General features: G+C 49.9%; 1 protein-coding gene across 1 annotated transcript in view; it reads right to left on the reverse strand.

Annotated features, from left to right (window-relative positions):
• Positions 1–15,872, reverse strand: part of Gabbr2 (gamma-aminobutyric acid type B receptor subunit 2) — a 340,623-nt gene that overhangs the window by 76,734 nt on the left and 248,017 nt on the right. Inside the window, 2 exon segments of the mRNA NM_031802.2 lie at positions 3,454–3,534; positions 13,075–13,135. Coding sequence (NP_113990.2) covers positions 3,454–3,534; positions 13,075–13,135 — 142 coding nt within the window.

Consider the following 15,872-nt stretch of genomic DNA (forward strand, 5'->3'; position numbering starts at 1 on the left):
CTAGTGTCTGGCCAGTCTGCTCAGCAGGAGCCTGAGCCAGGACTTATTTCTTTCTCTAAATAGAATCAATAAGGGATCTGTGATGCATTTAACAGCCATTAGAAGACTAGAATTTGATTTGGTCTAATTACGCTGTTGAAAAACCGTCACCATTTATCCCCAAAGGTAACCATGGCTGGGAAAGCTGAGGTACCGCTGGGTGCTACTGGGTGGGGTTGCAGCGAAGAACTTGGCATGGGCCTCAAGGACTCTGTTCCTACCTGAGCATGATAAACGATCTTGCTCACCAGGGCAGACACCCCGCCTGTCAATTCTAGGGTGACAGATATGTGCTCTGGCTGCAGATTCTCAGCCTCAAGGTCATTATCACAAAAGCTCTTTGGTTTTCTGTTTCCTAAGACTGGGTAACCGTGGGAGGTGGAAGCTATCTCCCCTTCACACAGAGCCAGGGCCAGGCTGAAGCTGTGGGGTTCCGTTTCTCTCTGTGCCTGCCAGGCTGCCTGGTTCATTCTTCAAGGGCACCAGGAACTCAAGGGGTGGGGACTGAGAGGCTCAGAGCAAATGTATTGTCCTGCATGGTGGCCAGTTTGTACAGGATAGTCTGGAATGAGGGAGGCGGGAGCTCCCCCGACCCTGTCTTCCTGAAAATTCTCTTCTCTTACGTGTGTGCGATCTCAGGTCACATGTCTGCTGTGGAATTAGGAGCTGTCAAGTCCCTTCTCTTCAGTGGGTTGAAGGAGAATTGGCTAGATGCAGGGGAGTGGCCAAGACCAGAGCTCTGTTGGGGCTCAATTGGGGTGACCTCAGTTATGCCTCCATTTTCAAGAGACAAGCCGGGGAATGGGCAGGCAGCCGAGTGGAGAGCAAGCCCGTTCACCTGGCCTGGAACCCGGTGCTTGCAAGTTCAAATGTGTTCAGAAAACAGTCAGTGGTGAGCCTAAAGGATCCAGGGAGCTTCCAGAGTGTTAAGGGAAAACCCTGAGGAGAGAGAGAAGGGGGAAGGGTGATTCACAAGAAGAGAGGCCCTAGGCAGACAGAGATGGAGGGACAGGTTTTCCACTTGCGGAAGCTGGAGCTTCATATCCACAAACGCCCTCCTCATGCCCCCCAACCCAAGGGCATTCCCGAGGCTTCCTGGCTGGGAACAGGCTCTTCTCAGGACCCCGAGGTTTGGGTCAACGATGACACGATTACTACTGAGTCTGGGCCTATCGTTTAGCTCCACTACCATCTCCTTCAACACTAGCTCCTCTCACACAGCCTCCTTACTCTATCTTGCTTCTCTGCCGAACGGCAGCCCCACCAAGCCCACCTCAGCTAGAATCACGGGTGAATCACGGATGCACCATGGACATGCTGAACAGATGTGCTAGGAGCAGCGCTGAGTTTTATTTTCATTCATGCTTCCCTCATCCAGCCACCATTGCTAATCCCCTTCCCTCAGTCAGGCCGGATGCTCAGTGCTCAACATCCAGGATGCGTAATGAGGAAGATATACTCTCTGCCCTCAGGGGTGGGGAGCTTGATACAGCCTCAGGCAAAGAACAGAGCAATGTGAGGCAACCCCAATTTCTGAGTGCTGTCTGCAGGGTGATGTGGAGTCGAGAGAGAAATGAAAGACACGGGCTTTAACGTATGGGCACTTAGCTCATCTACACACTATCAATAAGTTATAAATATTAGACCCTCCTCACCTGACCCATCCATCACCTTATAGGTGGTGGGCTGAACAGTCTTCCAGGGGTTTTGTGGCTTCTCGAGCTAGTAAGTGTGGCCTGCTGGCAGGACTGGGTCCCAGATCTGCCTGACTCTGTGCAAACGATCCTTAGGGATGCAGCCTAAGGGGCAGGCTAGCCTCAGGTATATGCTAGCCTGTGTACCTGGCAGGCAGCAGAGAATAGTTCCAGAGCTGGAGTCATGAGATGCTCCCTGGAGTGGGGTTGGACGATGAGAAGAATGGTTGCCTGTCCCCAGAAAGATGAGGAGGACGGCTGTCTGGGGCACAGCACAGGGCAAGCACTAAGGTGTTCCAACATTGAAGGAGCAGAAGCAGTTTGGCCGGGCTGATTTGTGAGAGGCAATAGAGAACTGCAGAGAAGGCCCTTTCATGGAGATCCTGGGGCCACAGCACAGAGCCAGGCTCTTCTCTGGACACAGGCACTACGACAAAACTTGATTTGCTATTAGGACGTGTCTTTTTTTATTTTATGCTTGACTCTTTCCCTCCATTATTTTCTCCAGTGCCGGGCCAGCATGCTATCAAGAGCTCACTACCCAGAATCCTTATTCTAAAAGCCCTCTGCCCCTAGCACCCAAGTACAGGAGCAGGCGGGCACTGCATGAACATCAGGACTCTGGAGTTTGGAGCGGGCTGAGTTTGTCACTGGCTGTGTGGCTTTGAGGCGACTCCATTTCTGAGCTGTTTTCTTAAACACCTGCCCATTTTCAGCGGGTGCGTGGACTGTAACATGTCACCGCACGCTTGGTGCTGACTCCCACAGGTGGGTGGGGAGGCTGGCTGACCGTAGAGGCCACACACAGGAGACACACGTGGATGTTAAATGAATCTCTACAAGGCTCTAGGAGCTGAGGTCTACAGAGCCAGTGGGACCAAGTCCATAGAAGAGCTCTGCCTTGCACAGGAAAACTCCTGATGACCCAATATGATCTAAGTCAAATTGTCCGGGGGCCACAGACTTCCAGTTCCTCCATTGTTCTCCAGAGGCTAGGCTGTCCGCCCAATCTACCTATCCATGCATTCATCCATGCTTGTGTGCATTCATTCAATTATTTTCCCACCAACTGCTCATCCATATCTTCATGCATGCATCTGACTGTCTAGCCACACATGCATATTACATGTGTCCATGCATCCAGCTATGTGTCCAGTTACTTATGTATTCACATGTCCATCCATTTATCCATATACAGTCGTCTATCTTCCCATCTACACAACTCACTCCCAGGCTCTCATCTGGCCTGTCCGTCTACTCATATACCCAGCAGCTGCTAACCAACCTATTCATTTATCCATCCACCCATTCACTTATCCAGCAGCCCACACGCTCCTCCACTCATCCGCTCACCCACACATCTATGTATCCGTCTACCCAGGCATTCACTTGATGTTTTTCATCAAATGTCATCCAGCCTCCAACCCTGGCTGACACCAGGAATTTAGAGTGAAATTAGACCCAGAGAGGGCATCAGTGTGAAGTAAAGGTGGTCATTCGAGAGGCAGAAACGAAAGACAAAAGGCCGGAGGTAAACAGAAGGGAGTTATTAGCTCTCAAACTCCACAGGTTCACCCCAGTACTTGGACCCCGCAGAGTGAGTGGCATCTGTATTCCGTGAGGGAGTAAATGCATTAAGGATACCCTCTTGACCCCACAGAGACAAAGACTCTGAGCATCTCCCATGTGGAGTGCCCTTCCGGAAGCCCTCAAGCCTTACCCTGGAACCTTATGGTGTCATTGATGATCTCCAGTGTGTCAGCCACCGCGTTGTATTCGCCGACCTTCACCTCTCTGCTGTCTGTGGAGAACAGGAGACAGTAGCTGGTCAGCCGGGGCTCCCGGGCTTGGCTCTCACAGGCCCTGGCTCTGCTCTCTTAGATTTACCTCCCTCTAACACCTACTCCAGCTAGGATCACAAAGTTTGTAGCTGGCGTGAGTCAGAACCTCAGCAGGGTGTCCATCCAGTGATGAACACCCCAAGCAGGGGAACCCCATTTTCTCCAAAATAAACCCTGCCTGATCATTCCTCCTTCCTGCTCACTGAGTAGATGTCTCCCGTCTGACTTACCCTTGCTTGGTTGGCTTTACCTCAGGGCAGCATGGACTCTTTCTTTGTCTATCCTAGGACAAGGCAGGAGCCTACTCCCTTGGTGCCAACCCCCAGCTCCCCTGAACTTTACTCTACTTCTCTTGGGCTGCACCCACACTCTCTTGGGGTCCCCGGTGAAGGAGGACCCCAAAGCACTGTAAGTGTGACTCTGTCAGCCGAAGGTAGCTGGGATCCTCTCCTCCTTCTTACTGGACAAGACCATCCTGACAATGCATCCTGAGGTAGAACCGGGGTGACCCGGAAGCCACAGAACTCTGTTGTGTCATATCGAGCCGTACCCATTGCTTTTGTTTCTCTGCATGCCTGTGTTCTCCCACCTCACTGGCGAATTCTGTAGGCCTTCCTCCTCCTCACTATTTCTTGGCTTTAGTTCACCATCTTTGCCATTGTCAAGGGTAAAGGTAGCGATGACTGGCTTAGGAAGGTGGCAGGAAAAAGAAGGTGTCCTATTCCCAGGTAACACAGGGCACTGGGTGATAAATGGGAGTGAATAGGAGGGGTGTGGGGATGAGATAGCCACCCAGGATTCCGGCATGGATAAGGACCTTAAGGTGCTGTTTTATGAGTTTGGAGTGCAGGGTGGGGTCATATATTGGAGAGATGTCTTGAGGCTGGGTTGCTGGTAGATCACCTAGATGAAGACATTTTTGGGTCTGGAGCCCAGGGCAACAGTAAGATAGGGCTATCTTACTGGAAGCTGGGAACAGTCTCATCCTGGCAGACAGATGTGAGACTCTAGGGAAAGCCCAACAAGACAAAGGTACCACATACAGCATTGGGGAGCATCGACTTCCAGCAATAGGCAGAGAGCAGAGGAGCTGGGGAAGAGAAGCCAGATGCCACCGTCGAAGCATCATAGCATCCAGGTAAAGGGACAATGTGACCATGGAGCTGGGCAGAGATCTCCCATGCCCCTGAAAGACTCGTACAAGCAGTCTCTTGAGTCAGGGCTGTGGATTTGGTGTCTGGCAGATGCGGGTGTGAGCAGAGGTGGAAGCACACAGAAGGGGCAGGGAGCTGGGTGTATGGGAGCACAGAGTAGAGCCCCCAGGCACAGCAGGCCTTGCAAGGGTTGGGGAAGGCAGGCAGGCACTGGAGGCATCTCAGAGTCCTGCAGTGGGTGTTGTGATTTGATATGGTTTGAGTCTTTCCCTAGAGGTTTGTGTGCTGGGAGCTTGGTTCCTGTGTGACAGTGTTGAGGTGGTGGGAGGCACTTAGGTCATTGGAGTCCCGCTCTGATGACATGCCATTATGAAGGGTGTGGCTTCTCCCTGTGAGACAGAGTTGACGGATGGGTTGCCTGCTGCACAGTGTGATAAGCAGGGCCTCTTTTCTTTGGGAAATAACTGGCCCCAGGTATTTTACTACAGTAACAAGAAATGACCAAGAGTGGCTAGATCTAGGCTTCTTCATGCCTATTTTTCTGTTCTGTATCACTGGTGTGTGCGTGTGTGAAGGGGCTCTTTGTGCTACTCCACTGACAAGGAAACGGAGTCTGGAGCTGATCATAGACCTCCCTCACACACCCTGGACTTTACTCATGGTCCACTGGGCCCTCTTGATTGGATCCCTGAGTGACATCTGGCTGTTTCCGTGGCTCGCCACTAGAGAAGCATGTCTGAAGTGCTCTAAGGCCTACCAAGGTGCAGGTAGGTTCCCAGAGCCTCCAGCCAGCCAAGTGCCCAGAGCTGATAAAGGAAACCCAAGGTAGGTCCAGGGAGACAGTCTGGTCTCCAGAGGTGTAGAAGCCCCGCTCATCCCTTGTAAGCTTCAGAGAAGCAGACGAGGGAATCTCTTAGGCCATACTTCTGCCTGCTTCCTAAACTCCAGGGAAAGGGGACCATAAAAGTCATGGTGTGTGGGCAGGGCATACTATGCAGGTGGCTGCTACTTGCTTGGGTCACCCAGGTCTTAAATGTCACATTAACACACGCAGTAGGGGGCTCCAGCCTCTCAGGCTCCCCAATCAGTTCCCATCCCCAGGAGTAGGAGGAGGAAGCCCTGACTTACTTATTCAGCTCAGGGAGGTAGCACATGAAATACGCAGGCAGATAGGAACCAATCGTCAGGATCCAGGAAGCGGTACCACAGGGACTTCATGGTGCCTATAGCCACATGGCCAGCCCCTCAGACTCACACACCCTGCTCTCTGCACTGTCTCATGGCCCCGAAATAATATTCAACTTCCCACAAAGAACATAATCACAGTAATTTCCCCCAGGAGATAATACTCAGAGGCTCTAGGAGCTGGCTAGTTTCTGCATTTAGTGCTCGGAAACCATGACCTAACTCCCCTGCCCAGGGAGGAGAGATAGGCCTCAGGCAGACGATGGATGGGGCTTAAAGTCATGTGGGGACAGTGGTCAAGGAGCACCTGACAGGGCTACCCTGCTCTTCTTTCAGAGCGCTTCTCCTGCCCAGGCTGAGCGGGAACAGCCTCTCATCCTGCCTCCAGTTACTGAGCACTAATTTGCATGCTGAGGCCTGCTCAGGGGACCAAACCATCAATACTTTTCCATGGGCAATACAAAGTCAAAGTTACTCCTACACCATTCACTAAGGCAGTTCGGGAAATCTTTGATGTCACAGAGATGTTACATTAAGTCCCTGAGTTACATCGCAGCCTTCAGTCATTCAGCTAATATTGTCGGGCACCTGCAATGGGCCAGGCTGTGTGCTGGGAGCTGGAGTCACAAAGATATAAAGCAACACGGTGTACCAGATGCGGTGGTGTGTGGCTGCTCTGTCAGTGCTAGGGAGGCCGAGGCAAGAGAATTGCAAGTTTGGAGCCCGTGCTACATAATAAACGCCCATCCCAGAGGCAGCGGCAGCGGTGGTGGCAGCTGAGGGCCTCCCCAGTGGCTTAACTAACAGGAAATGATAGTTACTTAATCCATGAAGAGAGTAGAACTTATGCTGGGTCCTCAGGCATTCTGAATGCGCTCTTATTTCGATGGATGTCTCCTCTTTTCACAGTAGCTCTCCCCTCCCTCCACATCCCAAACCAAGTTTATTTTATTTTAATTTTTTTTAAACACAGCCTCACTAGATCACAAGACTGGCTTTCAAATTATAACTTTCCCAGCCTGGCCTTGAATTTGTGGTCCTCCTGGCTCAGGCTGTCTAGCAGCCGGGATTACAGGTATGTACAAGATACACGCCCTGTTCTGTTCTTTCTGGCCTTCCTAACCAGGTTAACCGCCTGCCGTGTAGCCAACACTTCTAACTTTTAAAATCTTTTATTTGTTATTATTAGTGTGTAGATTCCTCTCTTCCCCCTCGTGGTATGTGTGTATATGTATGTGTGTGTGTGTGTGTGTGTGTGTTTGTGTGTGTGTGTATGTGTATGTGTTTGTGTGTAAGAGAGGGTCAGTGTGTGTGTGTGCAAGTGTGTGTGCATGTGTGCATGTGTGTGTGTATGTGTGTGTGTGTTTGTGTGTGTGTTTGTGTGTGTGTTTGTGTGTGTGTTTGTGTGTGTGTATGTGTTTGTGTGTAAGAGAGGGTCAGTGTGTGTGTGTGTGTGCATGTGTGTGTGTGCATGTGTGTATGTGTGTATGTGTGTATGTGTGTGTGTTTGTGTGTGTGTATGTGTATGTGTATGTGTTTGTGTGTAAGAGAGGGTCAGTGTGTGTGTGTGTATGTGTATGTGTTTGTGTGTAAGAGAGGATCAGTGTGTGTGTGTGTGCATGTGTGTGTGTGCATGTGTGCATGTGTGTGTGTGCATGTGTGCATGTGTGTGTGTGCGTGTGTGTATGTGTGTATGTGTGTGTGTGCGTGTGTGTATGTGTATGTGTTTGTGTGTAAGAGAGGGTCAGTGTGTGTGTGTGCATGTGTGTGTGCATGTGTGTGCGTGTGTGCATGTGTGTATGTGTGTATGTGTGTGTATACAGTTATCGTTAGGAGTTAGTTCTTTCCTTCCACAGTGGGTTTTGGGGACCAAATTCAGGCTATCAGCACAGTAATGGCCACTGAGTGATTTTACCTAAGGATTTATCTTGCTGGCCCAGTACTTCCAAGTTTTAAGCGTGTGCCTCTACTCTAAGATCATGTGCTAATTCTATGAATCCACACTGGGTCTTATAAACTAGAGCTCATGGACCAGGGCATCTGTGTGGCCTGGAAGGAAGACTAGCTCAGCGGGAGTAGAGACCATTACAGTGGCTGCCACCAGCTGGTGCCCTGTCCCCAGGCTGCGGTTGTGATCAGCTCTTGGAGTGACTTCTCCCTTCTCTGGGCCTTTCTTTCTCCAGCTGCTTTGAGTGGCTCTATTGGTTCTCAGCCTTGGTGGGGACTTAGAGACCTGGGACTTCTGGAACATTCAGATGCCTGGGTACCAGTCGATTCATCGTAGAACCCCAGAGTTTAGGAAGTGGGTCCCAGACGGGGTGGGGTGGGGTGTGTAGGTCATTTTTCCTAAAGCTTCCCAAGATGATCCTATCATGGAGATGAAGTGGAGAGCTACTGGCCACACTTTAGACTTTGAATGTGGACAATTTCTGGTTCTCAGAGGCTAAAAATATTATGGAACCCAGAGTCCCATTTTTGCAGAATAATCCTAGTTTTCCCTTATTCCCTCTTATTTAAAAGGCACATTTCTTTTTTCTCAAATTTTGCATTTGGGCACCTAGAGAAAATAGATCCTATGCTGACAATTTGAATGTTGAAAAAATGTCCAGTCTGAAAATATTCCCTGGCTCTGGGCCCAAGAGTGTCTAGGAGACAGTTGGGCCAAGGTTTTATCAGAGAATGATGTTGCCAGCCTTCTGCTCTTGCTGGCTCTCTGGTCTGTATGTGACATGGGCTCTGTCCCGTCCCCCATTCTTTACCTGACTCTGGTTTGAAAGGAATGACCAACTGTATGTGTTGACACTAACTTACTGGTCTGCTATATTGCTGAGTCCCTGTAATCCCAGAGCGTAGGAGGTGGAGCCAGGATGGTTACAAGTTTGATAAGGGCTGCAAAGTGAGTTTCCAGCAGCCTGAGCTGTGGAGATCGTGTCAGAAACAAAACAATGCAAAAGAAAACAAGACCAGCTGTCCAAAAGCCTGAAAACCACAAATCAGAGAACCCTGGAACGGGGCAGGGGAAGGTTAGTGCACAACAGAGCAGAATCAGACTGGAAGACCCAAGGCCAATACAGGTTCAGCACGTACATAGTACACACAGTCCTGCACATAACTGGGAAAGAATAACCTCAAAATCAAACTGGCCAGGGGGTCAGAAGTGCCAGTTAACAAACAACCCAAACGCCTGAGAGCCAGACCATGACTTAGTTTACTCTTTTAGACTGCAGATAGGGAAGGAGGGACAAAGAGAGATATCGGGGAGTACCGCAGGTGGGAGGGAGGGACATGGGGTCCCTGACCAGCGGTACTGGAAGTAGCACGGTCACTGGGAAGAGAAATCTGGCAGATGTACACAGGTTTCATGAGCGCACACTTCCCAACCCAACCGCCTGCAGAGGCCCCAGTGGAATCCTTAAGGGGATGTGTGTAAGGGCCCTTATTATTCACGAGGAGACAGAGTTTTCGACAAGCTGGTGCCTGTCACTGGGGAGTGGATGTGGGGTGGATGTATCCATGGAGAGAGTAGGGAGAAGCCGTGGCCTAGATGAAGCCCAGCAATGAAGCAGAGGCGTGTCCAAACACAGCGTAGTAAAGGTAAAACAGAAGCAACCGCGAAGACCGGGAAAAACAAAAAGCCATATGACCCGGGGTGCACTGAGGCGGATCCAAGACATACAGACCCAAAATGGTAACCCACACCTGGGGAGGACACATAACACAACATTCCCACTAAGCCATGGGCACCGGGCTCATTCACTGGGTGTGGGGATAAGTGAGGGGAACAGGGGATGAACAGGCCGGAATGTCTTTCCTGGGACAGTGGTATCAACGCCCTGACAAATGAAGAATGTGAGGCAAGGCCATACTTCTGAGCATTGTAGAGAACGGCCAGCGGGGAAGTCCATGCCAGTCACTGATCAAGACACTCGACAGTATCCTGCCACTGGATACCCAGTCACTTTCAAAGCAAAGAACAAGGTTATCTTTTGTATCCCTATTTTGAAAATGAGCTCTAAAATGAAATTTCAGAGTGATTAAGCTACTCTGCCTGGCAAGTAATGACACTTTTCACACGAAGGGGATGAGCTCCTGGTCCCCGGAGACATTCAAGGAGAGGCATGGAGAATCAGGGCTTCTGTAACACAGAAGCCCTGTCACTCTATGAAGCGCAATGTCCCCTAATAATTCTGTCTTCTGGGCCCTCTTACTTGAGGGTGTTCCTCCTGGATGGTGAGGGCTAGCAGGCCTTCAGGCTGGGAACGACACCCTGGTCCCAACAAGCTCACCTTTACTATTTATTGTCCTTCTGACCCACAGCCCTGCTAGAGTGGGCTGAAGTTTTGGGGACTCCATCTCCAGTCTTAAAAAGCCAATGTTCGAGTCCACTGAGGCAGCCTTTCAGACCCTGGCTCATGGTGGCTGCTGCAGTGTGTCAGGAGACAGGTAAGGACATTTAAAAATCAGCCTGGGGAGTCTCTCTAATCAGGGCCAAACTGTCCTGAAGGTTCTCTAGTAGGTTCTGGGAAGTGTCTTCCTGCCTTTATGGGCGCTGACATTTGGCCAGAGAGAGTATGAAGTCCCCAGGGCCAGGAACTGTATCTAACTCAACTTGGTGCGCCCCTGGAGGGCTCAGTAAAGCAGCAGGCGGAGGAAGGGAGAAACTGTTTCAGCATCTGTTCCGTGGGGCGGGGTGATTAGGGTGTGCAAGGAGAGGCGGGGCCTCCACCCCTGGAGGTACAGTTCTGAATGACAATTACGGCTTTAAGAGCCAGCGAGAACCCCATCCCTTCAGATCAGGTGTGCAGACACCAGCCCCAGAGGCTGTGCTTTATATCTCAAGGAAGCTACTATCAGTCAGCCTCACAAACAGGCCTAATGAAGGCAGGCTGTCAGGAGCAGATGCTGGGCTTTCTATGAGAGCGCCAAACAAGGCCTAATCACGCTCTGCTCAGCCTCTTCCCCGCTACAGATCCCCAGTGCCGCTTAGAAGAGGAAGTTACAGGGAATCTTTTTCTCTCTTAAAGGGAAAGAAAGAGCTGCTTTCCCCAACGTTCATCTCCATCCAAGCGGGGTTCAGGAGACGGCAGAGCGGATGGGGAGGAACAGGAAACAGGAAGACTTGGACTTGGGCGTGACCAGGATGGGTGTGGCTCTACGGGGTGGCAACACCGCCCCTGCCTCCACCTGCCATTCAGGAAGTGGAGCTTATTGCCCACCAGAGAAGGGTGGATACACATAAGCTACGTGGAGGAGGTCCTAGGATATAGTGATGGGGGCACGGCCAGGGGTCAGGGAGGGACCAGGGGCAGCACAGGGACATGAACGGGCAGTTGGTTTCTATGTGGGCAGCTGAGGATGCAGCCTCTGGAGATACAAGTCAGCATTCTTTGGAGTGAAGGATGCTGGGTATTTGTACCTACGCATTATCATGGCTCTGGGTTGATCCCAGAAATGGACAACGGGACCTATTGGTCCCACATGGGGAGATGCTGTCGTTCCTAGTGGGATGCTGCCTGTCGTGATGTGGGCAGGACCACAAACCTGACTTAGCTTGGCTGCTTGCTCTGGCTGCCCTGTCAGTCCAGCCATGCTAAACCCGCAGTGGCTGGAGTTGATGTCTAAACTTAACATATGAAAAAGAGGACAATAAAACTGGCAGGAGCTGCTGCCATCAAGTAATCCATATTTTACAAAATGCTCTGCTCCAGGTGATATAATTTGAGAACTTGGGATATGACAAAAGGATTTAGTTGCTATCATTCAAAAAAAAAAAAAAAAAAAAAACCAAGCATATTTGCCAGGATGTTTACTCTGTTCAGCCAATGAAGAAGACTCAGCAAATGGGGAAATAATTACATTTGCCTAAGATAACACCTTTGGTGCCTGCTGGAGAGCTGACGTGCGTTTCAATTACCTGCCTTGGGAGGATGGATGAGTGAACCTCACGATCCCATTAGGGGGAGGCAGCCAAAGAAATACCTCTCCAGATTGATCAGGTGTCTGGCGGGATTCATCCAAATGAATCTGAAGAGCTTGCCTCAGTTGGGGCTTTCTCTGGAATGACTCCGGGATCTACTCAGAGCAAAGGCCTCATCTCTTGTCAAGAAGCCAAGAAGCAGTACTTTTACAAATGGTCCCTCCTTTGGGGCGGAGTAACCACAATCATAATGATGACACTGAGTCAAACTGAGTCAACGGTCCTAGGGAGTGTCCAGCTCTGCCCCCCTTTACGCTCTGAGGACTCTGACGAGTCGCTATCCTTCTGTTTTCATTATACATGAAACGTGGTTGGGGTGGCTTCTGAGCTCCACCTTGACTCTAGCAGCAGCAGCAAAACCCACTAAATGGACTGGTTCCTGCAGAACATTTTGTGGTATATAAAAACCGTGTGTGTGTGTGTGTGTGTGTGTGTGTGTGTGTGTGTGTGTGTGTGTGTGTTGGGGTGGTGGGTGGGGTAGAAGAAGCCACGGAGGTTGTAATAAAATAGAGACTAAGGTGACATACCAGACTGGTAGACTGGTGTGATGGACTTTGTAAGGGTTCTCCATCACACTGCAAACTGTCGGCTTTGAAATGGCCGGGGTACTGATGGGCAGAGTGGAAAGACGCTGAGAACTATGAAATGTTCTCGAAGGTGCAGCGGCTATGTCTGAAAAAGTCCTCCAGAAGAAATGCACACTGAAGCATTTATATATTGAAATGAGCTAATGCCTCGGAGTGGTTTTACAATAGCTAGCAAAAGGTGGGTCAGATGGGGCTCCGTGGGGGCGAGCCGAGATAGTAAGGCTGGCACAATGCAGGCAATGACTAACACCAGGTGATGGAGAGGCCGGGTCATTACATAGCTCTGTGATCCAGTCCCGGAATGATGCAGGCTTCTCAGTGTATTACTATTGACTTACCCATGCTTCCCTGCCCCTTTTTTTAAAAGTCTAGAAGTCACATGGGGGTCAGGTAGGCATGGGGAGTTGGGCATTTGAGAAACAATTTTCCACATAGCTGTAACTCATGTTCTCATGGGGAAGCAGTTCCTATCGACTCTTGTTTTATCTGGAATCTCATATCAGATTTCCATCTCTTCTGATGCCTTTTATTGCAGAAACACAACATCCCTGAATATAAATGCTGTCAGCTGGAATGAATAAGCATCCAAAAGCCTACCTTGAAATTGAGTAAATTTAATGGTTCCCATTCTCTCCCCGTTCCGGAACACAACTTGACCCTAAAAACAAAACAAAACAAATGAGAACAAAAGAGAAATGTCACATTAGCCCACTGAAATCGTAAATGGCACGGCATGCTTATTAATATTGGAGAAAAATTGGCCCCCGTTGAAGGCAGACACCGAAGTCAACCTCATTACTTACACATTAGTTGTGACTTTATCTGCTTAATATGCGAGAGGCACAAAATCAATAATGAAGCTATCACACTTGGATTAAAGCTGAGATAGCATCACCATTAGCACACCGATTATGAAATGCCCACATGGCTCATGTTATCATGGGATGAGGTCTTCAAGTGGGATGGATGCAGAGGTGAGGTTTTTGATTGTTGGTTCTGTGCCCACTATAGGGCTTCCCTGAGGCTATCTGGCTGGAGAACCAGCAGGGTGCTGGAGGTTGGGCTTTCTTTCCCTTCCTTTCTTTCTCTCTTCCTCCCTCCCTCCCTCCCTCCCTCCCTTCCTCTCACCTTCCTTTCTTCTTTGTTTTTATTACATCTATCTATCTATCTATCTATCTATCTATCTATCTATCTATCTATCTATGGTTTATTATTAAGGATGGACAGAGCTGAGCATGGTGGTGCACACGTTTAATCCCAGCAATCAGAAGGCGGAGGTAGAGGCAGAGGCAGAGGCAGAGGCAGAGGCACAGAACTTCATGAGTTTGAGAGCAGCCTGGTCTATAAAGTGAGCTCCAGGACAGCCAGGGCTACACAGATAAACCCTATTTCAGGGGAAAAAAACAGATGGAGAATGTTTTGGGACAATCACCCTGAGGTGACGTCAGCCCCAATTATAACTGCGCTATGATGCAGCTCGAAATTAAGCATCTTCAGCCAGCAGGACCTGACTACTGTCACAGGCAGCTGAGCACCTCTCATTAGGGACTTTGGGGGCTAAAGATTGCTGTCATCTCTAGCATCTGCCTTGATGGTGCCCATACGCTTGGTTGAGTACACTAGGGATTTAAAGAAGGCACACCAGTTCCTTTTGCCCACCATGGTCCCTGCTAAAGTCCTTCGGTTATTCAAGGAAACTGATGAGAAGAACTTGGCATGCAGTCAGTCTGTCACTGCATCTTAAAACCACTTGCTTAGGTAGCGTGGGGGTGCTGCCCACTTTACAGATCAAGAAACTGAGGCTGGGCTGGGGAGATGGCTCAGTGGGTAAGGTACTTGTCCTGTGAGGTTCTGAGTTTTTTTCCTCAGAATCTGTGTAAAAGGCTGGGAGTGGCAGGCCCATCTGCCACCCCAGTGCTGTTTATGTTGAAACGAGAGGCAGAGTTGTAGAATTCCTGGATGAAAACCTGGGCATCTGGCCTGGTGTAGGAAGCCTTGGATAAAAAGAGATCCTGCCTCAAACGCGGTGAAAGGTGAGGACCAATACCAGAGATCGTCCCAGGTTCCATGTGCACACATGCACGAACACACACACACACACACACACACACACACACACACTCACAAACGCACGCACACTTTCATGCACACTTTCATGCAGAGGTTCCAGGGATCGAACACAGGACCCTGCACACACTAGCTGAGTGCTCTACCATTGAGCCACACCTCTAACTGTTTTACTTAGGACTCTCTCACCTGAGTAGGTGAAATTCGGGAAGGAAGCTGTTTCTATGGGATCCTGCCTTCCTCTCACTGCAGAGCATCCCCGGCCAGGGCAATGGTGCTGCATTGTCAGGAGAAAGCCTGGGAGCATCTGCCCGCAACCCTGGCCCTGATGAGTGGGGTGGGGGTGGGGGTGAGGCAGGCCCCATGTCTGTCTTTAAGAGCTAAGAGGATCCCGCACCTTCAGAAACACCTTCCCAAGCCACTTTGACACCTTTGTGAAGCCCCGAGGACAGCTGTGAGTAATATCAGTTTGAAACCGAACACCCACCCAATCCTACATTCAGGTGGCAGTAAGCAATTCCCTAAAGTGTGAAAACACTTCAAGCGAAGGTGAGACAGGAGCTGTGATTTTATTTCTAGGGATGATTGGAAATCACAGAACACCTTCCAAAAGGATCGTGCTTATGCAAATGGACCACTTTACCTGGGTGGGAAAGAGGCAAAACGCTCTCCACAAGGAGAAAAATGGAAGAAAATTCCCCCAAGGGCAGAGCCCTAAATTCTTTACTGATCTCTTCGCCAGGATCTGAAGAATCCCAACGGGCTCAACTAGGTCTAGAATGCGGTCTGTCCCTCCGGTTCTCTGCTGGTTACATTAAAACGCGTGTGGGAGGGTGTCCTTGGCCAGATGGAATAGGTGGGAGAGAAAACGCTCTCCTGATTTTTTTTTTAAATAAACTATTGTTACTTTTAGATTGAGTGTGATTGTGCACGCGCACATTCGTGCACCTGAGTGTGCATGTGTGTTCTTGTGTGCATATGCAGCACAGTCATGTAGGTGCTCACCGGGGTCAGAAGAGGCATCTGAGCTAGAGGTATAAGCCGCTGTGAGCCTCCTAAAGCCTTTGTACTGAATTCAGATCCTCTGCAGTGCTCTCGGCTGTGGCCCCATCTTTCCCGTCTCCTGTCCACCCCCTAACGAAACTCATTAATCCATTTTGAAGTAAGCCTTGCTCTGTTTTGTTTTACCTGCAATAGCTGACTTTACTAGCAGGAACTCCTCCCTTCCCCTTACCGTCTCAGGGCGCAGAGGTAAGAGAGCAAGGCCTGAATTTCACAAGCCGTGCTCCTTCTCCTCTCAGGCAAAGCTGTAGATGTTATCTCTGAAA

Source organism: Rattus norvegicus, chromosome 5, assembly GCF_036323735.1.
Source record: "Rattus norvegicus strain BN/NHsdMcwi chromosome 5, GRCr8, whole genome shotgun sequence".
In the NCBI taxonomy this organism is placed as follows: domain Eukaryota; kingdom Metazoa; phylum Chordata; class Mammalia; order Rodentia; family Muridae; genus Rattus; species Rattus norvegicus.